This window comes from Salmo trutta, chromosome 24 (assembly GCF_901001165.1).
Source record: "Salmo trutta chromosome 24, fSalTru1.1, whole genome shotgun sequence".
Taxonomy (NCBI): Eukaryota; Metazoa; Chordata; class Actinopteri; order Salmoniformes; family Salmonidae; genus Salmo; species Salmo trutta.
Genome location: NC_042980.1, coordinates 38039304 through 38065683, shown reverse-complemented (window position 1 = coordinate 38065683; position 26380 = coordinate 38039304). Strand labels below are relative to the sequence as shown.

The 26380-nt window shown below is 45.1% G+C and overlaps 1 protein-coding gene across 8 annotated transcripts in view; it reads left to right on the top strand.

The window, feature by feature from the left end:
* LOC115161253 (probable phospholipid-transporting ATPase IH) overlaps nucleotides 1-26380 on the top strand; it is an 87685-nt gene that overhangs the window by 43983 nt on the left and 17322 nt on the right. For 7 of the 8 annotated variants that reach the window (XM_029712075.1, XM_029712078.1, XM_029712077.1 and 4 more), the window contains exons 6-18: nucleotides 7981-8109; nucleotides 8210-8313; nucleotides 8401-8451; nucleotides 8552-8616; nucleotides 8687-8768; nucleotides 12953-13103; nucleotides 13276-13473; nucleotides 13900-14073; nucleotides 14406-14572; nucleotides 16652-16723; nucleotides 17789-17862; nucleotides 17954-18057; nucleotides 20200-20381. In XM_029712075.1, coding sequence (XP_029567935.1) covers nucleotides 7981-8109; nucleotides 8210-8313; nucleotides 8401-8451; nucleotides 8552-8616; nucleotides 8687-8768; nucleotides 12953-13103; nucleotides 13276-13473; nucleotides 13900-14073; nucleotides 14406-14572; nucleotides 16652-16723; nucleotides 17789-17862; nucleotides 17954-18057; nucleotides 20200-20381 — 1553 coding nt within the window. The remainder of the gene's footprint in view (nucleotides 1-7980; nucleotides 8110-8209; nucleotides 8314-8400; nucleotides 8452-8551; nucleotides 8617-8686; nucleotides 8769-12952; nucleotides 13104-13275; nucleotides 13474-13899; nucleotides 14074-14405; nucleotides 14573-16651; nucleotides 16724-17788; nucleotides 17863-17953; nucleotides 18058-20199; nucleotides 20382-26380) is intronic. The other variant, XM_029712076.1, reaches the window with a different exon arrangement.

The window sequence follows — 26380 nt, the reverse complement described above, 5'->3', positions numbered from 1 at the left end:
GAACCTGGTCTGTAGGATAGGGTGAAAACAAAACGGGTGAAAAACATGGCCCACCTTGCCTGGTGAGGGTTCAGTGTCCTCGCCGCCCGGATGTACTCCAGATTGCGGTGGTCAGTCCAGATGAGGAAAGGGTGTTTAGCCCCCTCAAGCCAATGCCTCCACGCTTTCAGAGCCTTTACGACAGCCAGTAGCTCCCGGTCCCCCACATCATAGTTACGTTCCGCCGATCTAAGCTTCTTCGAAAAGAAAGCACAGGGGCGGAGTTTAGGTGGCGTACCCGAGCGCTGAGACAGCACAGCACCTATCCCAGCCTCGGACGCGTCCACCTCCACTATAAATGCCAAAGAGGGATCGGGATGAGCCAGCACGGGAGCCTGGGTAAACAGAGCCTTCAGGCGACCAAAAGCCCTGTCCACCCCAGCCGACCACTGCAGTCGCACCGGTCACCCCTTAAGCAGTGAGGTAATGGGAGCCGCTACCTGACCAAAGCCCCAGATAAATCTCCGGAAGTAGTTGGCAAACCGTAAGAACCGCTGCACCTCCTTTACCGTGGTTGGAGTCGGCCAATTACGCACAGCTGAAGTACCCCTGACGTGGAGTCGATCAGGGCCCCCTCATTCCATCCCGCGTTGACTGCCAGGGTCCTGAAGTCCAGTGCAAAGTCCTGTGCGCTCCTCATCCCCTGTCTAAGATGGAACAAACGCTCCCCCGCCGCTCTCCCATCAGGTGGATGATTGAAGACCGCCCGGAAGCGGTCTTCATAGTGGACCAACGCTGCGCCTTCTTTCCCCCATACGGCGTTGGCCCACTCAAGTGCTCTCCCCGACAAACAGGAGATGAGGGCGAACACGGTCTCGTATCCCGAGGGAGCCGGGTGGACGGTCGCCAGGTAGAGCTCCAACTGGAGCAAGAACCCCTGGCACCCGGCAGCCATCCCATCATATGCTCTCGGGAGCGAGAGCCAAATCCCACTGCGTCCAGGTGACGGAGGAGTGGACAGTGGTGTGGGTTGGGGTGCAGTTGATGGAGATATGGGAAAACCCCCTCTCTCCCATCGCTCCATGGAGTGCAGCACGCGATCCATGGCTGTGCCAAGATTTTGTAGCATCGTCGCGTGCTGCTGGACACACTCCTCCACAGGTAACGGAGGACTGGGTGCACCTGCTGACTACATATCTAGTGTGTGTTTCTGTTAAGGGTCGATGTGCAGCAGGTGGGACGGAGTCAGGCGCAGGACACAGAGGATGAGTAATAACGGGCTTTACGACAACAAAAATAAATTCCACGCAGGGAAAACATACCAGCTCACAATAGTAGCGACAGCTGAACACAGAACAAACACGCACAAAACCATGTGTGAATCAGAGGGTTAAATAAGGAATAACTAATGATGTAATGGAAACCAGGTGTGTACAATAAAGACAAAACAAATGGACAATGAAACATAGATCGGTAGCGGCTAGAAGACCGGTGACGTCGACCGCCGAACGCCGCCCGAACAATGAGAGGCACCAACTTCGGCGGAAGTCGTGACAAAAGGCCACATTTTTACCATGCAAAGGAACGAAACATCTCTGATCTAGCCTATGCCACAATGTTCTTATTAATCGCCTAAATTATCACTATCCAATCTGCTCACCACATTGGGGAATAATATGCTTACATTAATCTGCAATTGCGATTACAGAGGCATGCAATCCTTTGTTATAAAGGTGCTTTTTTATGGTGAAAAATAGCTTCCCCAAACCTTCAAACTCACCCAACATATGCTAACAGCTAGACTACAAGCTATCTAGCTAGCTAATATTGGCTAACTTAGTCTTGTTGTTAACATCTGGTGAGCATAACAAGCTAAACTCAAAATCGATCAGACTTACCTGTGATGAAATGATGGGAGCAGACCCTGTACTGACAGCTGTCTGGGTTCAGGTCTTGACATGCAAAAAGATTCCTTCGCTTTTCTGACAGTTCTTGAGTCTTATTTTCTTGGTGTTTCATGATTGCAGTGTAGCCTAGTGGTTAGAGTGTTGGACTAGTAACCCAAATGGTTTCAAGTTCAAATCTCTGAGCTGACAAGGTACAAATATGTTGTTCTGAACAAGGCAGTTAACCCACTGTTCCTAGGCTGTCATTGTAAAAAATATTTTTTTCTTAACTGACTTGCCTGGTAAAATAGAAAAATTGCGGTTCATCTGTAAAAACATTTTTTCCCGTAGTTTGTCTTTCCTGCCTTGTTAGAGCAGCCAAATACCGCACAATTGACCGTAGTGATGAAGAAACTAGTTTAAGGCACTGTTATCATGCAGTTTGAGGTAGCCATAATTGATGCAGTGGTCTTCCAACGTGGCCACCGGGAAGCTTCATACGGCAACTGGCAACGCTCTATAGCTAGTAAATTAGCTTGTTTGTGAGCTAGTTTAGCTAGTATATTAACTAGTATGTGAGCTAGTGTATAGCTAGTACAGTGCATTCTGAAAGTATTCAGACCCCTTGACTTTTTCCACATTTTGTTAAGTTACATCTTATTCTAAAATTGATTTAAATACTTTTTTTTCTTCATCAATCTACACACAATACCCCGTAATGACACAATACCCAATAATGACAAAATGAGAACAGGTTTTTAGACATTTCTGCAAATGTATAAAAAATAAAAAACATACCTTATTTACATAAGTATTCAGACCCTTTGCTATGAGACTTGAAATTGAGCTCAGCTGCATCCTGTTTCCATTGATCACCCTTGAGATGTTTCTACAACTTGATTGGAGTCCACCTGTGGTAAATTCAATTTATTGGACATGATTTGGAAAGGCACACACCTGTCTGTATAAGGTCCCACTGTTGACAGTGCATGTCAGAGCAAAAACCAAACCATGAGGTCGAAGGAATTGTCCGCAGAGCTTCGAGACAGGATTGTGTCAAGGCACAGATCTGGGGAAGGGTACCAAAACATTTCTGCAGCATTGAAGGTCCCCAAGAACAAAATGGCCTCCATCATTCTTAAATGGAAGAAGTTTTGAACCACCAAGACTCTTCCTAGAGCTGGCCACCTGGCCAAACTGAGCAATCTGGGGAGAAGGGCCTTGGTCAGGGTGGTGACCAAGAACCCAATGGTCACTCTGACAGAACTCAAGAGTTCCTTTGTGGTGATGAGAGAACCTTCCAGAAGGACAACCATCTCTGCAGCACTCCACTAATCAGGCCTTCATGGTGGCAGCATCATACTGTGGGCATGTTTTTCAGTAGCAGTGACTGGGAGACTAGTCCGGGTCGAGGGAAAGAGGAACGGAGCAAAGTATAGAGAGATCCTTGATGAAAACCTGCTCAGGACCTCAGGCTGGGGCGAAGGTTCACCTTCCAACAGAACAACGACCCTAAGCACACAGCCAAGACAACGCAGGAGTGTCTTCGGGACAAGTCTCTGAATGTCCTTGAGTGGCCCAGCCAGAGCCCAGACTTGAACCCGATTGAACATCTCTGGAGAGACCTGACAATAGCTGTTCAGCAACGCTCCCCATCCAACCGGACAGAGCTTGAGAGGATCTGCAGAGAAGAATGGGAGAAACTCCCCAAATACAGGTGTGCCAAGCTTGTAGCGTCATAACCAAGAAGACTCGAGGCTGTAATCGCTGACAGGTGCTTCAACAAAGTATTGAGTAAAGGGTCTGAATACATATGTAGATGTTATATTTCAGTTTTTTTATAAATTTGCAAACATTTCTAAAAACCTGTTTTTGCTTTGTCATTATGGGGCATTGAGTGTAGATTGATGAGTGGAAAAATGATTGAATCTCTTTCATAATCAAGCCTTCCTTGTGGCTCTGTTGGTAGAGCATGGTGTTTGCAATGCCAGCATGGTGTGTGCACTGCCAGCATGGTGTGTGCACTGCCAGGGTTGTGGGTTTGATTCCCACGGGGGGCCAGTACATGAAATGTATGCGTTCACTACTGTAAGTCGCTCTGGGTAAGAGCATCTGCTAAATGACTAAAATGTAAACATAATAAGGCTGTAACAAAATGTGGAAAAAGTCAAGGGGTCTGAATGCTTTGTATGACCAGTATGTGAGCTCATCCCTCTTCTATGCAATAAAGCACAAGAGGCAGCTCTGTATCATGAATACAGGTAAATGGTGTTGTTTTGCCCGACGTGATAGCTACCTCGCCTCAGAACACTGCCTCACATGCCTTATTGCTTTTACAAAACTGTTAACATATCAAAATAACAATGAATAAATTCAATATTTTCATTAAAATGTTATTTTACTGAGCCAATTAATAAAATGTCATTCTTCCACCAGATGATATAGTCCAGACAAAAATCTGGTTGTTAGTAAAACATTGTTTCCGAGGTCGGACAGGCAGACAGTGAGGCTTATATTAACCCCGCTGTACCAAACTAAATGCTAGGCTTATATTAACCCCTGCTGTACCAAACTAAATGCTAGGCTTATATTAACCCCTGCTGTACCAAACTAAATGCTAGGCTTATATTAACCCCCGCTGTACCAAACTAAATGCTAGGCTTATATTAACCCCTGCTGTACCAAACTAAATGCTAGGCTTATATTAACCACTGCTGTACCAAACTAAATGCTAGGCTTATATTAACCCCTGCTGTACCAAACTAAATGCTAGGCTTATATTAACCCCTGCTGTACCAAACTAAATGCTAGGCTTATATTAACCCCTGCTGTACCAAACTAAATGCTAGGCTTATATTAACCCCCGCTGTACCAAACTAAATGCTAGGCTTATATTAACCTCCACTGTACCAAACTAAATGCTAGGCTTATATTAACCCCCGCTGTACCAAACTAAATGCTAGGCTTATATTAACCCCTGCTGTACCAAACTAAATGCTAGGCTTATATTAACCTCCACTGTACCAAACTAAATGCTAGGCTTATATTAACCCCTGCTGTACCAAACTAAATGCTAGGCTTATATTAACCCCAGCTGTACCAAACTAAATGCTAGGCTTATATTAACCCCTGCTGTACCAAACTAAATGCTAGGCTTATATTAACCCCTGCTGTACCAAACTAAATGCTAGGCAAGGGGAAATTATATGCGCGATAAATACAAGAGATGATTGGGACAGTAACGTGAACATGATATTCTGATGGAGACGCAGTGATAATTGTCAGTTGGAACTGTTAGCAGGCATAGGCCTGTCTGTGACGGCCAATACAGAACGGCTTGGAACGCTGCTCGTCCAATCAGCATCCAGGATCCAAACAACCAGTTTTTATGATAATATTTATGAACATTTAAATCATAGCCACAGCTATCATCTTTAATCATTATACTAATTACCATTCAATCCATTCCTGAGACCTTTTAAGCTGGTCTCCATGGGATGCCCTAGCTAGCGTCCGAGAGAAGATTAACATTCCCCCTACAATACCATCTCAAACATTCCTGTTGTGATTACTCTGGTTGCATACAGGGGAAAGGATTTGTCTCTCCAGACAGAGATTAAATATCAATATGACTGATATGAACGGACGCTATTATCCTGTTATCTACTCTGATGTCAGACAGGACTAGGGTCAAAACAGTAGCGCTACCATAGAATTAGGAATGCGAATTTAATAGAATCTCTATGGGCGTTACTGTGGAACAGATTGCACTGTCATAATAACCACATAGCAGATATTACAGAGTGGAAACAGGGACTATGTCCCATTTAGAGAAGCACCCTGCAGTGTCCAGCAGGTCCACGTGTTGCCATAGCTGTGCTGTCCACCGAAATGTGTCTTTGTCGTGCTACAGATTCTGCCTGCGGTTATGGAGCCCTGACATTTTCACTGGTCGTGCTACCTTGTCCTGGACCTGCTGTCTCGAACCTTTGAATGCTCGGCAGCTATGAAAAGCCAACTGACATTTACTCCTGAGGTGCTGACCTGTTGCACCCTCTACAACCACTGTGATTATTATTATTTGACCCTGCTGGTCATCTATGAACGTTTGAACATCTTGAAGAACGATTTGGCCTTAATGGCCATGTACTCTTATAATCTCCACCCGGTACAGCCAGAAGAGGACTGGGGACCCCTAGGTTCCTGCCTTTTTCCTAGCCACCGTGCTTCTACATCTGCATTGTTGCTGTTCAGGGTTTTAGGCTGGGTATATGTATAAGCACTTTGTGACATCTGCAGATGTAAAAAGGGCTTTATAAATGTTATTGATTGAATGAAAGTTGAAAAACATTCTATATCCACACACACACACACACACACACACACACACACACACACACACACACACACACACACACACATTCTCTGGATGGTCCTCACCCATGGCCCCCCACAGATCAAACAGGAAGAGTAATGATGAAAATATTCATCATGATCACTTGTAGCTATATAGCGTATGTACTGTAGGGGAGAGTAGGGTAAGTTGAGCCATTTTTTTACATTCAGCATCACTCCGTCAAGGGAAATATAGAATTCTTTCTAACATAGACATCTACATATATTTCAGGATGTTGTGTATCCCTGGAAAAATCTGAATTCATGTTAACATTGCAGTTTTGAAAACATAGCACATTGTCCAAAAAAAGTGAGATGGATCTCTTGGCACAAATTACCTGGGTATGGAGGAAGTTGAGCCATGGAACAGGGTAAATTAAGCCGCCTTTCTGTACTGAATGAAATATTATCACTGCATTTTTAAAACCATGACTATCTTTATTCCCCAAACACAATTCAACACAAGTTTTGGTCTTTTAATAATTTTAAGCATTTTTTAAAACCTAACAAACACTTTTTTAAACACGTTTAACATAGGCCAGACCCTGTTGTTACCTCATATCCCAGTGATAATGCCTTCAATTACGCATTTTGACTATATTAGCCCACACAGCTACAAGGATGTACGTTCATGCTAGGTTTAGGTCCTCATATTGAAGCTGATAGAGAACCCAACTGATTGTTCTATATATATATATGTATATGTATATGTATGTATATGTATATATATATATATATATATATATATATATATATATATGTGTGTATATATATATATATGTGTGTATTTTTGTATAAAAATGTATATGTATAAAAATGTATATGTATATATATGTATATATAGAACAATCTTAAATCAATGAATTTGACTTGGTGAAAATATTTTTGGGACCTACTGTAACTTGCTTGCCACTTTTTCCATGTGGTTTCTTCCTTCAGACTCCAGGAAAGGATGACCTCTTCCTAAACATTTGGTCAAATTATACATTTTGTGTATGGTTTCCTAGAAACAAGGGTGGCTCAACTTCCCCCACTTTCCCCTACTGTGGTGTGTATGGTCACCGTGGAGATGGGATTTATAGGCTATTTAATCCCACCGTTATGCAACAACTCAATCCCCAGGAAAAAAGGAATGGGAAAAGATGTATGTGTTTCCTGTAGAAGTGCTCCTACTCAGTAGTGATTCTTTCTGGATCTGCAGCAGTATGGTGGCTCACCAGATCCAAAATACCTTTTGTGAATAATGTTCGTTTACAACGACATTGAGGTTTATAGTGAGTTAATTTAAATGACATCCCATCCCCCCAACTAGTGCACACATTTTGATGATCAGAGTCACCAGGTTGGGCTCTGGTCAACAGTAGTGCACTGCATGAGGAATGGGGTAGTCCACTACATTTAGATCAGGTCATTTATTTTATTTAACCTTTATTGAACAAGGCAAGTCAGTTAAGAACAAATTCTTATTTACAATGACGGCCTACTGGGGAACAGTGGGTTAACTGTCTTGTTCAGGGGCAGAACGACAGATTTTTACCTTGTCAGTTCGGGGATTCAATCCAGCAACCTTTCGGTTACTGGCCCAAAGCTCTAACTACTAGGCTACCTGCCACCCCCAAGGTCAGCAGTAGTGCACAAGAGAATAGGGTGTGATTTGGGACGCAGCCTGTATTTCTATAGTCTAAAGTGACAGTCATTGTTGATGTGCTTGTCCTGTCAGGTGGGGGACGTTGTCATGGCGAGGGAAGACGAGACGTTCCCCTGTGACCTCATCCTGCTCTCGTCCAGCCGCGATGACGGAACCTGCTACGTCACCACCACCAGCCTGGATGGAGAGTCCAGCCACAAGGTAAACACACACACACTGCACCATTCTCCCAGCACGCTCTCTGATCAAACAGGACTTCTTGTGACTCATCTCTCTCTCGCTCTCTCTTGCTCTGTACCAGACCTACTATGCTGTGCCAGACACCACGGCCTTTAAGACAGAGCAGGAGGTGGACTCTCTACATGCGACTATTGAATGTGAACAACCACAGCCTGACCTCTACAAGTGAGTGACACATGTTTAACACAGAATCATTATGAGTGACCTGTTCGTTTGTTGAAAATGGCATGACCTTTTTTTTTCCTCATACAGATTTGTGGGGCGCATCAATATTTATAAGGAAAGTGAAGATCCCATAGCCAGGTAAGACCAACATTCCCATCTCACGTTCCTAAAATGTCTTTGTCATACAGCTCTTTCTTTTTAACTTTTCATCTTTCATTTGTTCCTCCTCTTTTGTCAGACCCCTGGGAGCGGAGAACCTTCTCCTCAGAGGAGCCACCCTGAAGAACACAGAACACATTTATGGTAACACACACACACACACACACTGTACTGTGTATGTAGTGATGGTAACCCCTGGTTGTTGTCCCCACAGCTGTAGCCATCTACACGGGCATGGACACCAAGATGACGCTGAACTACCAGTCCAAATCCCAGAAACGCTCCGCTGTAGAAAAGTAAGATCAAATCAAAGTTTATTGGTCACGTACAAAGATTAGCAGGTGTTATAGCAGCTGCAGCTAAATGTTTATGTTACTAGCTCCTAACAATGCAGTAGAATGTCTCATAAATACTATACAAATACACAAATAATCCAAAATCTATAAATGACAGAATGAGTCCAATTAACAATCCAAGGGTAGATACAGTATATTAGAGTGAGCATGTGTCAGAATATACAATTTAAATATGTGCTGTGTGTAGACAAGATCATTTGGAAGGAAAGTGGTATGTACAATAGTATGTAGATCTATTCCAGTAGTAGGTAGACCTATTCCCGTAGTAGGTAGATCTATTCCAGTAGTAGGTAGACCTATTCCCGTAGTAGGTAGATCTATTCCAGTAGTAGGTAGATCTATTCTAGTAGAAGGTAGACGTATTCCCGTAGTAGGTAGATCTATTCCAGTAGTAGGCAGATCTATTCCAATAGTAGGTAGACCTATTCCAGTAGTAGGTAGATCTATTCCAATAGTAGGTAGACCTATTCCAATAGTAGGTAGACCTATTCCAGTAGTAGGTAGATCTATTCCAGTAGTAGGTAGACCTATTCCAGTAGTAGGTAGATCTATTCCAGTAGTAGGTAGACCTATTCCCGTAGTAGGTAGATCTATTCCAGTAGTAGGTAGATCTATTCCAGTAGTAGGTAGATCTATTCCAATAGTAGGTAGACCTATTCCAGTAGTAGGTAGATCTATTCCAGTAGTAGGTAGACCTATTCCAATTGTAGGTAGACCTATTCCAATAGTAGGTAGACCTATTCCAGTAGTAGGTAGATCTATTCCAGTAGTAGGTAGACCTATTCCAGTAGTAGGTAGACCTATTCCTGTAGTAGGTAGACCTATTCCAGTAGTAGGTAGATCTATTCCAGTAGTAGGTAGACCTATTCCAGTAGTAGGTAGATCTATTCCAGTAGTAGGTAGACCTATTCCCGTAGTAGGTAGATCTATTCCAGTAGTAGGTAGATCTATTCCAGTAGTAGGTAGATCTATTCCAATAGTAGGTAGACCTATTCCAGTAGTAGGTAGATCTATTCCAGTAGTAGGTAGATCTATTCCAGTAGTAGGTAGACCTATTCCCGTAGTAGGTAGATCTATTCCAGTAGTAGGTAGATCTGTTCCCGTAGTAGGTAGATCTATTACTGTAGTGTACTGTAGTGTACTGTAGTGTGCTGTGCTGTAGTGTAGTGTAGTTCAGTGTAGTGTACTGTAGTGTAGTGTACTGTAGTGTACTATACTGTAGCGTACTATAGTGTACTGTACTGTAGTGTAGTGTACTGTAGTGTAGTGTAGTGTGCTGTAGTGTAGTGTAGTGTACTGTAGTGTACTGTAGTATAGCGTACTGTAGTGAGGTGTAGTGTGCTGTACTGTAGTGTAGTGTACTGTAGTGTAGCGTGCTGTACTTTAGTGTAGTGTACTGTAGACGTAGTGTAGTGTACTGTAGTGTGCTGTACTTTAGTGTAGTGTACTGTAGTGTAGTGTAGTGTACTGTAGTGTAGTGTACTGTACTATAGTGTAGTGTAGTGTACTGTAGTGTAGTGTAGTGTAGTGGAGTGTACTGTACTATAGTGTAGTGTAGTGTACTGTAGTGTAGTGTAGTGTGCTGTATTGTAGTGTAGTGTAGTGTACTGTAGTGTACTGTAGTGTAGTGTACTTCAGTGTAGTGTACTGTACTGTAGTGTAGTGTACTGTAGTGTACTGTAGTGTAGTGTAGTGTAGTGTACTGTAGTGTACTGTAGTGTAGTGTACTGTAGTGTACTGTAGTGTAGTGTAGTGTACTGTAGTGTAGTGTAGTGTACTGTACTGTAGTGTACTGTAGTTGTACTGTAGTGTAGTGTAGTGAGGTGTAGTGTGCTGTACTGTAGTGTAGTGTAGTGTACTGTAGTGTAGCGTGCTGTACTTTAGTGTAGTGTACTGTAGTGTAGTGTAGTGTACTGTAGTGTGCTGTACTTTAGTGTAGTGTACTGTAGTGTGCTGTACTTTAGTGTAGTGTACTGTAGTGTAGTGTAGTGTAGTGTACTGTAGTGTAGTGTACTGTACTATAGTGTAGTGTAGTGTACTGTAGTGTAGTGTAGTGTAGTGGAGTGTACTGTACTATAGTGTAGTGTAGTGTACTGTAGTGTAGTGTAGTGTGCTGTATTGTAGTGTACTGTAGTGTACTGTAGTGTACTGTAGTGTAGTGTACTTCAGTGTAGTGTAGTGTACTGTACTGTAGTGTAGTGTACTGTAGTGTACTGTAGTGTAGTGTAGTGTACTGTAGTGTACTGTAGTGTAGTGTACTGTAGTGTACTGTAGTGTAGTGTAGTGTACTGTAGTGTAGTGTACTGTAGTGTAGTGTAGTGTACTGTACTGTAGTGTACTGTAGTTGTACTGTAGTGTAGTGTAGTGTACTGTAGTGTACTGTAGTGTAGTGTCGTGTAATGTAGTGTAGTGTACTGTAGTGTACTGTAGTGTAGTGTCGTGTAATGTAGTGTAGTGTACTGTAGTGTACTGTAGTGTAGTGTCGTGTAATGTAGTGTAGTGTAGTGTAGTGTATTGTAGTGTACTGACTGGGTCTCCCACAGACAGTTTGATATTGAAAACAAGCTATTGAATATATTAGACCAGCTGGCTCCTATCTCAACCTGCTGCTCTTGCTGTTATTACATTATGGCTGCATCATTCTGGTTGATTTCATTCAAGCTGTGTGTGTGTGTGTGTGTGTGTGTGTGTGTGTGTGTGTGTGTGTGTGTGTGTGTGTGTGTGTGTGTGTGTGTGTGTGAGTGAAACTCTATTGACAATCCTTTTACATCCAGTTCTGCCGAATCAATCTGCATTTAGCTCATCTAAACTTCTCCTAACTCCCTCCTTCCCTCTCTCTCCCTCCTTCCCTCTCTCTCCCTCCTTCCCTCTCTCTCCCTCCTTCCCTCTCTCTCCTTCCCTCTCCCTCCTTCCCTCTCTCCCTCCTTCCCTCTCTCTCCTTCCCTCTCCCTCCTTCCCTCTCTCTCCCTCCCTCTCTCCTTCCCTCTCTCTCCTTCCCTTTCTCTCTCCCTCCATCTCTCCCTCTCTCTCCCTCCCTCTCTCCCTCCCTCTCTCTCTCCCTCCCTCCCTCTCTCTCTCCCTCCCTCTCTCTCTCTCCTCCATCTCTCTCGCCCTCCCTCTTTCTCGCCCTCCCTCCCTCTCTCTCACGCCCTCCCTCTCTCTCACGCCCTCCCTCTCTCACCCTCCCTCTCTCTCCCCGCTCTCTCTCCCCCTCCATCTCTCTCCCTACCTCTCTCTGCCCCCTCCATCTCTCTCTCCCTCCATCTCTCTCTCCTTCCATCTCTCTTTCCCTCCATCTCTCTCCCTCCCTTATTCTTTCTTTCTCCCTCTCTCCCTCCCTCTCTCTCGCCCTCCCTCTCTCTCCCCTCCCTCTCTCTCACCCTCCCTCTCTCTCCCCGCTCTCTCTCTCCCTCCCTCTCTCTCCCCCTCCATCTCTCTCTCCCTAACTCCCTCTCTCTCCCCCCTCCATCTCTCTCTCTCTCCCCCCCTCCATCTCTCTCTCCCTCCCTCTCTCTCTAACCTCCATATCTCTCTCCCTCCCTCTCTCTCCCCCCTCCATCTCTCTCCCTAAATCCCTCTCTCTCCCCCTCCATCTCTCTCTCCCTAACTCCCTCCCTCTCTCCCCCTTCATCTCTCTCTCCCTAACTCCCTCTTTCCCCCTCCATCTCTCTCTCCCTAACTCCCTCTCTCCCCCCCCTCCCTCTCTCCCCCCTCCTCTCTCTCCCTAACTCCCTCTCCCCCCTCCATCTCTCTCTCCCTAACTCCCTCTCACTCCCCCCTCCATCTCTCTCTCCCTAACTCCCTCTCTCCCCCTTCCATCTCTCTCCCTCCCTCTCTCCCCCCTCCATCTCTCTCTCCCTCTCTCCCCCCTGCATCTCTCTCTCCCTAACTCCCTCTCTCCCCCTCCATCTCTCTCTCCCTAACTCCCTCTCTCTCCCCCCTCCATCTCTCTCTCCCTAACTCCCTCTCTCCCCCTTCCATCTCTCTCTCCCCCCTCCATCTCTCTCTCCCCCCTCCATCTCTCTCTCCCTAACTCCCTCTCTCCCCCCTCCCTCCCTCTCTCCCCCTCCATCTCTCTCTCCCTAACTCCCTCTCTCTCCCCCCTCCATCTCTCTCTCCCCCAGGTCTATGAATGCATTCCTCATAGTGTATCTGTGTATCCTGATCAGTAAAGCGGTCATTAACACAGTTCTGAAGTATGTGTGGCAGTGGCCTGCTGACCACGACCAACCCTGGTACAATCACAGGACCGAGATCGACAGAGAACGCCACGTGGTCAGTCCCACAAGCAACTACACTACCCACAATGCATGCGGTCACAGTAAAACGATTCATCAGGTCTCTCCCAGATTAACGTTCACTGATTCTGATTAAGGCTGTTGTTCTCTCTCTCTAAATCTCCTCTCTGTCTCTCTATCTTCCTCATCCCTTCCTCTCTCTCTCTCAGGTGATCAGGGCGTTCACAGACTTCCTGGCCTTCATGGTGTTGTTTAATTACATCATCCCAGTCTCCATGTACGTTACCGTGGAGATGCAGAAGTTCCTGGGGTCTTACTTCATAGCTTGGGACAAGGATATGTACGATGATGAGATGGGGGAGGGGGCTCAGGTCAACACATCAGACCTCAATGAAGAGCTGGGACAGGTACACACACATATATAGATATACTACACTCACTCGTGTTCACACACACACACACACAGGTAGATATAGATATAGATATACTAGACTCACTCGTGTTCACACACACACACACACACACACACAGGTACACACACATATATAGATATACTACACTCACTCGTGTTCACACACACACACACACACACACAGGTATATATAGATATAGATATACTAGACTCACTTGTGTACACACACACATATATAGAGATATATATATATATATATATATAGATATACTAGACTCACTCGTGTGCGCACACACACACACACACACGTATAATGTGCATATACTGCACAGACACTTATAATGAAATGTTAGATCTATGCTGGACACACATTCCAATAACTGACCTGAGATCAGCATCTACCTGTTCTGTGTATGTGCAGGTGGAGTATGTGTTTACTGATAAGACGGGGACGTTAACAGAGAACAACATGGAGTTCATAGAGTGCTGTGTGGACGGACACGTCTATATCCCCCACGCCATCTGTAATGGACAGATCCTCAGTGCTGCTTCCAGCATAGACATGATCGACTCTTCACCTGGAGGAGACCACAGGGTAAGACAGAGAGAGAGAGTCTGTCTGTCTCTCTGTCTGTCTGTCTGTGTTTCTGTCTGTCTGTCTGTCTGTCTGTCTGTCTGTCTGTCTGTCTGTCTGTCTGTCTGTGCGCGTGTGTCTGTGTGTCTGTCTGCGCATGTGTCTGTCTGTCTGTGCGTGTCTGTGTGTGTCTGTGTGTGTGTGTGTGTCTGTGTGTGTGTCTGTGTGTGTGTGTGTGTGTGTGTGTGTGTGTCTAACAGTGTGTGTGTCTAACAGTGTGTGTGTGTGTGTGTGTGTGTGTGTGTGTGTGTGTGTGTGTGTGTGTGTGTGTGTGTGTGTGTGTGTGTGTCTAGCAGCAGGAGGACCTGTTCTTCCGGGCTCTGTGTGTGTGCCACACGGTGCAGGTGAAGGAGGAGGAGACAGTGGAGAGCATCAAGAGAGGGATCCACCAGGGAAAAGCCACCTCCTCCTACATATCATCCTCTCCTGATGAGGTGGCTCTGGTGGAGGGTATGAAGAGGTAACACACACACTGAAGAACAATACACACACTGAAGAACACACACACACACACTGAAGAACAATACACACACTGAAGAACACACACACACACTGAAGAACAATACACACACTGAAGAACAATACACACACTGAATAACAATACACACACTGAAGAACACACACAAACACTGAAGAACAATACACACACTGAAGGACACACACACACACTGAAGGACACACACACACACACACACACACTGAAGAACACACACACACTGAAGGACACACACACACTAAAGGACACACACACACTAAAGGACACACACACACACACACACCACACACACACGCACACACTGAAGGACACACACACACACTGAAACACACGCACCGACTGAAACACACACACACACACACACACACACACACACACACACACACACACACACTGAAACACAGACACACACACACACTGAAGGACACACACACACACACACACACACTGAAGAACGGACACGCACACTGAAGAACACAAAAACACACACTCACTGAAACACACAAACACACACACCACACACACACACACGCACACACTGAAGGACACACACACACTGAAACACACGCACCGACTGAAACACACACACACACACACACACACACTGAAACACAGACACACACACACACTGAAGGACACACACACACACACACACACTGAAGAACGGACACACACACACTGAAGAACACAAACACACACACACAAACACATACTGAAGGACACACATACATACACTGAAGGACACACACACACACACTGAAAGACACAGATACACGCACACACTAAGCAATACATGCACACACTTAACAATACACACACACTTGGTGATACACACACTTAGGGATAATACAGAAAAGCACCGAAATAGTCATGCCTCTTCTCTAACCTACTGAACACTCTCTCTCTCCCTCATCTCGCTCTCTGTCCCCCTCTCTCTCTCCCGCTCATCTCGCTCTCTGTCCCCCTCTCTCTCTCATCTCGCTCATCTCGCTCTCTGTCCCCCTCTCTCTCTCTCCCTCATCTCGCTCTCTGTCCCCCTCTCTCTCTCTCTCTCATCTCGCTCTCTGTCCCCCTCTCTCTCTCCCGCTCATCTCGCTCTCTGTCCCCCTCTCTCTCTCTCTCCCTCATCTCACTCTCTGTCTCCCTCTCTCTCTCCCGCTCATCTCGCTCTCTGTCCCCCTCTCTCTCTCTGTCCCTCATCTCGCTCTCTGTCCCTCTCTCTCTCTCCCTCATCTCGCTCTCTGTCCCCCTCTCTCTCTCTCCCTCATCTCGCTCTCTGTCCCCCTCTCTCTCTCTCTCTCATCTCACTCTCTGTCCCCCTCTCTCTCTCTCATCTCGCTCTCTGTCCCCCTCTCTCTCTCCCTCTCATCTCGCTCTCTGTCCCCCTCTCTCTCTCATCTCGCTCTCTGTCCCCCTCTCACTCTCATCTCGCTCTCTGTCCCCCTCTCTCTCTCCCTCATCTCGCTCTCTGTCCCCCTCTCTCTCTCCCTCATCTCGCTCTCTGTCCCCCTCTCTCTCTCCCTCATCTCGCTCTCTGTCCCCCTCTCTCTCTCCCTCTCATCTCGCTCTCTGTCCCCCTCTCTCTCATCTCGCTCTCTGTCCCCCTCTCTCTCTCCCTCATCTCGCTCTCTGTCCCCCTCTCTCTCTCTCCCTCATCTCGCTCTCTGTCCCCCTCTCTCTCTCCCTCATCTCGCTCTCTGTCCCCCTCTCTCTCTCCCTCATCTCGCTCTCTGTCCCCTTCTCTCTCTCCCTCATCTCGCTCTCTGTCCCTCATCTCACTCTCTGTCTCTCATCTCGCTCTCTGTCCCTCTCTCTCTCTCCCTCATCTCGCTCTCTGTCCCCCTCTCTCTCTCTCCCTCTCATCTCGCTCTCTGTCCCCCTCTCTCTCTCCCTCATCTCACTCTCTGTCTCTCATCTCACTCTCTGTCCCCCTCTCTCTCTCCCTCATCTCGCTCTCTGTCCCCCTCTCTCTCTCCCTCTCATCTCGCTCTCTGTCCCCCTCTCTCTCTCCCTCATCTCGCTCTCTGTCTCTCTCTCTCTCAGGTTGGGGTACACATATCTAAGACTCAAAGACCGTCATATGGAGATTCTCAATAAGGAGGATGAGATTGAGAGGTGGGGCTCTGCTCACAACATCTTTTAATTTCATATTTCACAGCTTCCTGTGAAAGCAGGGAGTTACCATAGAGTTACACATTCATATCACAAGTTATTAATTCAATCTAATTAATAGAAGTTAAATCCATATTGCTGCCAATTGTCAAAACCTAGATACTTTAGGTGGTGTGTTTACAATATTGCAATAAGACAACTTCCCTGTAGTAAGACAACACTGCCAAGAAGACTGTGAAAGCCCTTTGAGAAGACACATAGAGAGTGTGAAAGCCCTTTGAGAAGACACATAGAGAGTGTGAAAGCCCTTTGAGAAGACACATAGAGAGTGTGAAAGCCCTGTGAAAGACACATAGAAGAGTGTGAAAGCCCTGTGAGAAGACACATAGAAGAGTGTGAAAGCCCTGTGAGAAGACACATAGAGAGTGTGAAAGCCCTGTGAGAAGACACATAGAAGAGTGTGCAAGCCCTGTGAGAAGACACATAGAAGAGTGTGAAAGCCCTGTGAGAAGACACATAGAAGAGTGTGAAAGCCCTGTAAGAAGACACATAGAAGAGTGTGAAAGCCCTGAGAGAAGACACATAGAGAGTGTGAAAGCCCTGTGAGAAGACACATAGAGAGTGTGAAAGCCCTGTGAGAAGACACATAGAAGAGTGTGAAAGCCCTGTAAGAAGACACATAGAAGAGTGTGAAAGCCCTGTGAGAAGACACATAGAAGAGTGTGAAAGCCCTGTGAGAAGACATACAGAAGAGTGTGGGAGCAGAAGCCAGTAGATCGTGTGGGACAGTGGTTTTTATCAAGGGTATAAATAGCAGGTTTGAATCCCATAGGCACTGCTTGTATAACATCAGTATCTACATCCCCCTCTGCAATGGGCAGTCTATGAAACAGCTGTTTAGAGAGAACGAAGGAGGAAGAAAGGGAGGGAGAAGAGATAAGGGAGGGACAGAGAAGGATAATTCCTCTTTACAAAGGCCTGCTGTGTATTTGCTTGTCTCTAGCCACTGGTGTTGCTGTGTATTTTGGCTGATACTAAACCAGACATCTACTCTGGTGTGTGTTCCAGGTTTGAGCTGCTACACGTGCTGAACTTTGACTCTGTCAGGAGGAGAATGAGCGTCATTGTCAAGTCTAGTGCAGGTAACACACATACAAACACGCACATAGACATGATCTATCTCTACATGATCTTTCTCACTCACACTGTCTTAACTAACTGTGTTGTCCCCAGGGGAGTACCTGTTGTTCTGTAAGGGGGCTGACTCCTCCATCTTCCCCAGAGTGGTTTCAGGGAAGGTGGGGCAGGTGAGGGCGCGGGTGGAGCAGAACGCTCTGGTAAGTCTACACATACAAACAAACACACAGCATATGTTTTACTATCCTTTTGGGTACCTTCAATTGATTTCCATTCAAAATCATTTCTTCCCTATTTTCCTAGCCCTAACCTTACCTTTTACCCTAACTCCTAACCCTAATTGTAACCCTTAACCTTTTAGGCTTAACCACTAAACCTAAAATAGCCTTTGTCCTCGTGAGGACTTTTGGGTATTTCCGGATAGCAATATTTTTTATTTTTTTATTGTCACATACACCGGATAGGTGCAGTGAAATGTGTTGTTTTATAGGGTCAGGCATAGTAGTACAGCGACCCTGGAGAAAATCAGGATTAAGTTCCTGGCTCAAGGGCACATCAACAGAGGTTCACCTTGTCGGCTCGGGTATTCGAACACACACACACGCTGTATAGACAGTATTACCTCTGTCTTTATACCTAGACCAATTCCCTAAACACACTCCTTAACCCAATACTCTTACTCCTTATATGCCTGTACCATAACTAAAACTCCAAATATATACAGTCGTTTGGAAAGTATTCAGACCAATAGACTTTTACCACAGTTTGTTACCTTACAGCCTTATTCTAAAATGTATGAAATAAAAACATTTCCTCAGAAATCTACATACACAACCCCATAATGACAAAGCGAAAACAGGTTTTTACATAAGTTTTCAGACCCTTTGCTATGAGACTCGAAATTGAGCTCAGGTCCATCCTGTTTCCATTGATCATCCTTGAGATGTTTTTACAACTTGATTGGAGTCCACCTGTAGTAAATTCAATTGATTGGACATGATTTGGAAAGGCACACACCTGTCTGTCTATATAAGGTCCCACAGTTGACAGTGCATGTCAGAGCAAAAACCAAGCCATGAGGTTGAAGGAATTGTCTGTAGAGATCCGAGACAGGATTGTGTTGCGGCACAGATCTGGGGAAGGGTACCAAAACATTTCTGCAGCATTGAAGGTCCCTAAGAACACAGTGGCCTCCATCATTCTTAAATGGAAGAATTTTGGAACCACCAAGAAACTGAGCAATCGGGGGAGAAGGGCTTTGGTCAGGGAGGTGACCAAGAACCCAAAGGTCACTCTGAAAGAGCTCAAGAGTTCCTCTGTGGAGATGGGAGAACCTTCAGAAGGACAACCATTTATACAGCACTCCAGCAATCAGGCCTTTATGGTAGAGTGGCCAGACGGAAGCCACTCCTCAGTAAAAGGCACATGACAGCCCGCTTGGAGTTTGCCAAAAGACACTTAAAAGACTCTCAGACCATGATAAACAAGATTCTCTGGTCTGATGAAACCAAGATTGAACTCTTTGTCCTGAATGCCAAGCATCACGTCTGGGGAAACCTGTCACCATCCCTACGGTGAAGCATGGTGGTGGCAGCATCATGCTGTGGGGATGTTTTTCAGCAGCAGGGACTGGAAGACTAGTCAGGGTTGAGGGAAAGAGGAACGGAGCAAAGTACAGAGAGATCCTTGATGAAAACCTGCTTCAGAGCTCTTAGGACCTCAGACTGGGGCGAAGGTTCACATTCCAACAGGACAACGACACAGCCAGGACAATGCAGGAGTAGCTTTGGGACAAGTCTCTGAATGTCCTTGAGTGGCCCAGTCAGAGCCCGAACTTGAACCTGATTGAACAACTCTGGAGAGACCTGAAAATTGCTGTGCAGTGATGCTCCCCATCTAACCTGACAGAGCTTGAGAGGATCTGCAGAGAAGAATGGGAGAAACTCCCCAAATACAGGTGTGCCAAGCTTGTAGCGTCATACCCAAGAAGGCTTGAGGCTGAAATTGCTGCCAAAGGTGCTTTAACAAAGTACTGAGTAAAAGGTCTGAATACTTATGTAAATGTGATATTCCAAAATGCAACATTTTTTGCACAAATGTATAAAAAACTGTTTTTGCTTTGTCATTATGGGGTACTGTGTGTAGATTGATGAGACAATATATTTAACCAATTTTAGAATAAGGCTGTAAAGTAACAAAATGTGGAAAATGTCAAGGGGTCTGAATACTTTCTGAATGTACAGTATATATTCAGTCACACAACCCAACTCTTATACCTACTATAGTGATAGGGCCACAGTACTAAGAGAGAACCCTAACCATCTCACCTTTACCTCTGTCAGGAGGGCTTGCGGACCCTGTGTGTGGCATACAGAAGTCTCTCCCTAGCAGAGTACGAGGAGGCGTGTCATAAGCTGAGCGACGCCAAGCTAGCCCTGCAGGACAGGGAGCAGCGACTGGCGCAGGCTTATGACCTCATCGAGAGGGACTTCACCCTGCTGGGGGCCACGGCTGTGGAGGACAGGTAGGAGAGCGGGACACAGGAGGCAGTAAGAGAGAGGAAGCCACTTAAATATATACAGTTGAAGTCAGAAGTTTACACACACTTAGGTTGGTGTCATTAAAACTCGTTTTTCAACCACTCTCCACAAATGTCATGTTAACAAACTATAGTTTTGGCAAGTCGGTTAAGACATCTACTTTGTGCATGACACAAGTCATTTTTCCAACAATTGTTTACAGACAGATTATTTCACTTATAATTCACTGTATCACAATTCCAGTGGGTCAGAAGTTTACATTCACTAAGTTGACTGTGCCTTTAAACAGCTTGGAAAATTCCAGAAAATGATGTCATGGCTTTAGAAGCTTCTGATAGGTTAATTGACATAATTTGAGTCATTTGGAGGTGTGCCTGTGGATATATTTCAAGGCCTACCTTCAAACTCAGTGCCTCTTTGCTTGACATCATGGGAACATGAAAAGAAATCAGCCAAGACCTCAGAAAACCTCCAAAGATCTAGTTCATCCTTGGGAGCAATTTCCAAATGCCTGAAGGTACCACGTTCATCTGTACAAACAATAGTACGCAGGTATAAACACCATGGGACCACACAGCCGCCATACCGCTCAGGAAGGAGACGCGTTCTGTCTCCTAGAGATGAACGTACTTTGGTGCGAAAAGTGCAAATCAATCCCAGAACAACAGCAAAGGACCTTGTGAATATGCTGGAGGAAACAGGTACAAAAGTATCTATATCCACAGTAAAACGAGTCCTATATCGACATAACCTGAAGGGCCCCGCAGCAAGGAAGAAGCCACTGCTCCAAAACCGCCAGAAAAAAGTCAGACTACGGTTTGCAATTGCACATGGGGACAAAGATCGTACTTTTTGGAGAAATTTCCTTTGGTCTGATGAAACAAATATAGAACTGTTTGGGCATAATGACCATCAAAGGGGGAGGCTTGCAAGCCGACGAACACCATCCCAACCATGAAGCACGGGAGTGGCAGCATCATGTTGTGGGGATGCTTTGCTACAGGAGGGACTGCAGCAAAATGGCTTAAGGACAACAAAGTCAATTCCATCGAAAATTTGTGGGCAGAACTGAAAAAGTGTGTGCAAGCAAGGAGGCCTACAAACCTGACTCAGTTACACCAGCTCTGTCAGGAGGAATGGGCCAAAATTCACCCAACTTATTGTGGGAAGCTTGTGGAAGGCTACCTGAAACGTTTGACCCAAGTTAAACAATTTAAAGGCAATGCTACCAAATACTAATTAAGTGTATGTAAACTTCTGACCCACTGGGAATGTGATGAAAGAAATTAAAGCTGAAATAAATCATTCTCTCTACTATTATTCTGACATTTCACATTCTTAAAATAAAGTGGTGATCCTAACTGACCTAAGACAGGGTATTTTTACTACAATTAAATGTCAGGAATTGTGAAAACTGAGTTTAAATGTATTTGGCTAAGATGTATATAAACTTCCCACTTCACCTGTATATACATTCTCCATGGATTTTACAGTGTCTCAAAACGTTTTGGAATTAGTGCTACAGGATGCAAATCTCTGTTTGAAAAAGCTAGCCTTGGCTTTCCTAACTGACTGAGTATATTGGTTCCTGACTTCCCTATCACAGGGGCTAATGTACTTGTCCTCTTGCTCAGTTGTACACCAGGGCCTCCCACTCCTATTTCAATTCTGGTTAGAGACAGTTTGCACCGTTCTGTGAAGGGAGTAGAGCACAGCGGGTTTTTTTTTTTACATTTTAGTAATTTAACAGACACTCTTATCCAGAGCGACTTACAGTAGTGAATGCATACATTTCATTTCATGCATTTTTTTTTTTTTGTACTGGCCCCCCATGGGAATCGATGCCACAACCCTGGCGTTGCACACACCGTGCTCTACCAACTGAGCCCCAGGGAAGACCGTTGTACAAGATCTTAATTTTCTTGGCAATTTCTCAGAACAAGAATAGACTGATGAGTTTCAGAAGAAAGTTATTTGTTTCTGGCCATTTTGAGCCTGTATTCGAACCCACAAATGCTGATGCTCCAGATACTCAACTCGTCTAAAGAAGGCCAGTTGTATTGCTGCTTTAATCAGAACAACAGTTTTCAGCTGTGCAAACATAATTGCAAAAGGGTTTTCTAATGATCAGTTAGCCTTTTTAAAATGATAAACTTGGATTAGCTAACACAACGTGCCATTGGAACACAGGAGTGATGGTTGCTGATAATGGGCCTCTGTACGCCTATGTAGATATTCCATAAAAAAATCAGTCGTTTCCAGCTACAATTGTCATTTACAACATTAACAATGTCTACACTGTATTTCTGATCTATTTTATTTTATTTTAATGGACAAAAAAAGTAGCTTTTCTTTAAAAAGCAAGGACATTTCTAAGTCACCCCAAACTTTTGAACGGGGATGTGTTTATATATATATATAAGAGAAAGGGAAAGAGAGAGACCCATATTTATTGTTTATTTCACTTTTGTTTATCTATTTCACTTGCTTTGGCAATGTTAACATATGTTTCCCATGCCAATAAAGAGAGAGAGATGTGTGGTAGATTTACTATCACGGATTTCCTGATTAATGACAGCTTGATTTCCTAATGGACTATCCTTCTGGTGTATGGTACACGTTGACCTAGCCATGTATACTGCAGATTAGTCATCAATACTTATACTGAGTGATTGATCAGTGTGTTAACCCATTGGCTACAGGACAAGGAGACTTATTGGCTACAGTAGTTATCAAGGACCACAGGGGAAATACTATTGACTCCTCTGCCTTGATTGTTTTTACAACCCTTCATGGTGTAGAATCAATGTACTGTTTTAATCAGGATTTTTAATCAGAGGTTATCTTTACATTATATTTAAAATGAATCAATATAAAATAAATAGGTTGTTGATCAGTACTGTAATCATTGATATCTATCTTCGACGTTTGTCCAAGATGGCGTAGCAGTCAGACGTCTTTCTCCTGTCGTGTCCCTTGTATATATCTTTTTACATCCTTTTCTTCGCATATCTTTTAAAAATATTTTCCTAAACCTCAACTTCTAAATACTCTCCTGCAACCCGCCTCACCCAATGTGGCGTGGATCTGTTTTTTTAAAATCTAAAGTATTTATTTCAGATCTGAAGCTAGCCAGCTAACTACCTACCAGCTATCAGTCATCAGACCATTGCTAACGGTCATCAGCTAGCCTTTAGCTCAGAAAGCTCTTGCCAGTTCGAACAACGTGACTGAATCCAGAGCATAACGGACCTATTATTATTTTATATATATATATATTTTTTCTTCCCATATCCCCGGATTCCTACCGCAAACTCTGAACATTTTCATCTGGATCTTCGCAACTAGCTAACCGCAATCCCGGGTGACTACTCCTGGCTAGCGTTTCCATCCCGGAGCAAGCACCAATTAGCCTGAAGCTAGCTCGGCCAGGGCTCCTGTGCTACCACCGAAGCCCACTCCTGGGCTGCAATATCCGGATCCCTTCTACTGCCGGTACGGGGCACGGAACCCAACCGATCCTCTACGACTGGAATACCGACATAATCTGCCCGAGGATTCCAACAGGCCCCTCAGGCGCGACGTCCGCTGAAGGCCCATTCTGCTAACCGGCCTGCTAGCTACCTAGAGCTACTTGGAACCCTACTAATTCCACGACTGGTCTATCGACGTAACCGCACGAAGAGGCAAAAACAGACTTACCCCCATCGCGACGTCCCCCAAAGGCTAACTTGCTAGCCCCAGTCTGCTAACAGCTAGCTTGCCTGCCCCGGTCTGCTAACTGCTAGCCCCGGTCTGCCTACTGCTTGCTTGCCAGCCCCGGTCTGCTAATTGCTAGCTTGTTTAGCCCCGGCCTACTAACTGTTAGCTTGTTAGCATCGGCCTGCTAACTGTCTGAATCGCCGTGTCCCCAGTCAACCCAACCAATCACTGGACCCATATGTTCACTTGGCTACGCATGCCCCTCTCTAATATCAATATGCCTCGTCCATTACTGTCCTGGTTAGTGATTACTGTCTTATTTCACTGTAGAGCCTCTAGCCCTGCTCAATATGCCTTAACCAACCATGTTGTTCCACCTCCTACATATGCGATGACATCACCTGGTTTAAACGTCTCTAGAGACTATATCTCTCTCATCATTACCCAATGCCTAGGTTTACCTCCAATGTACTCACATCCTACCTTACGTTTGTCTGTACACTATGCCTTGAATCTATGCTATCGTGCCCAGAAACCTGCTCCTTTTACTCTCTGTTCCAAACGTGCTAGACGGCCAGTTCGTATAGCCTTTAGCCGTATCCTTATCCTACTTCTCCTCTGTTCCTCTGGTGATGTGGAGGTTAATCAAGGTCCTGCAGTGCCTAGCTCCACTCCCCAGGTGCTCTCATTTGTTGACTTCTGTAACCGTAAAAGCCTTGGTTTCATGCATGTTAACATACTCCCTAAGTTTGTTTTACTCACTGCTTTAGCACACTCTGCCAACCCGGATGTCTTAGCCATGTCTGAATCCTGGCTTAGGAAAACCACCAAAAACCCTGAAATCTCCATCGCTACTATAACAGTTTCCGCCAAGATAGAACTGCCAAAGGGGGCGGTGTTGCAATCTACGGCAAAGATAGCCTGCAGAGTTCTGTATTACTATCCAAGTCTGTACCCAAACAATTTGAGCTTCTACTTCTAAAAATTCACCTTTCCAGAAACAAGTCTTTCACTGTTGCCGCTTGCTATAGACCTCCCTCTGCCCCCAGCTGTGCCCTCGATACCATATGTGAATTGATTGCCCCTCATCTATCTTCTGAGCTCGTACTACTAGGTGACCTAAACTGGGACATGCTTAACACCCCGGCCATCCTACAATCTAAGCTTGATGCCCTCAATCTCACACAAATGATCAATGAACCTACCAGGTACAACCCCAAATCCGTAAACACAGGCACCCTCATAGATGTCATCCGAACTAACTCGCCCTCCAAATACACTTCTGCTGTTTTCAATCAAGATCTCAGTGATCACTGCCTCATTGTTTGCATCCGTAATGGGTCTGCGACCAAACAACCACCCCTCATCACTGTCAAACGCTCCCTAAAACACTTCTGCGAGGAGGCCTTTCTAATCGACCTGGCCGGGGTATCCTGGAATGACATTGACCTCATCCCGTCAGTAGATGATGTCTGGCTATTCTTTAAAAGTGTCTTCCTCACCATTTTAAATAAGCATGCCCCGCTCAAAAAATGTTGAACTAGGAATAGATATAGTCCTTGGTTCACTCCAGACCTGTCTGCCCTTGACCAGCACAAAAACATCCTGTGGCGTTCTGCATTAGCATCGAATAGCCCCCGTGATATGCAACTTTTCAGGGAAGTTAAGAACAAATATACACAGGCAGTTAGAAAAGCAAAGGCTAGCTTTTTCAAACAGAAATTTGCTTCATGTAGTACTAACTCAAAAAAGTTCTGGGACACTGTAAAGTCCATGGAGAATAAGAGCACCTCCTCCCAGCTGCCTACTGCTCTGAGGCTAGGAAACACTGTTACCAGCGATAAATCCACTATAATTGTGAAGTTCAGTAAGCATTTCTCTACGGCTGGCCATGCTTTCCACCTGGCTACCCCTACCCCGGTCAACTGCCCGGCACCCTCTATAGCAACCCGCCAAAGCCCCCACCATTTCTCCTTCACCCAAATCCAGATAGCTGATGTTCTGAAAGAGCTGCAAAATCTGGACCCATACAAATCAGGGCTAGACAATCTGGACCCTCTCTTTCTAAAATTATCTGCCGAAATTGTTGCAACCTCTATTACTAGCCTGTTCAACCTCTCTTTCATATCGTCTGAGATTCCCAAAGACTGGAAAGCTGCCGCGGTCATCCCCCTCTTCAAAGGGGGTGACACTCTAGACCCAAACTGCTACAGACCTATATCTATCCTACCCTGTCTTTCTAAGGTCTTCAAAAGCCAAGTTAACAAACAGATTACCGACC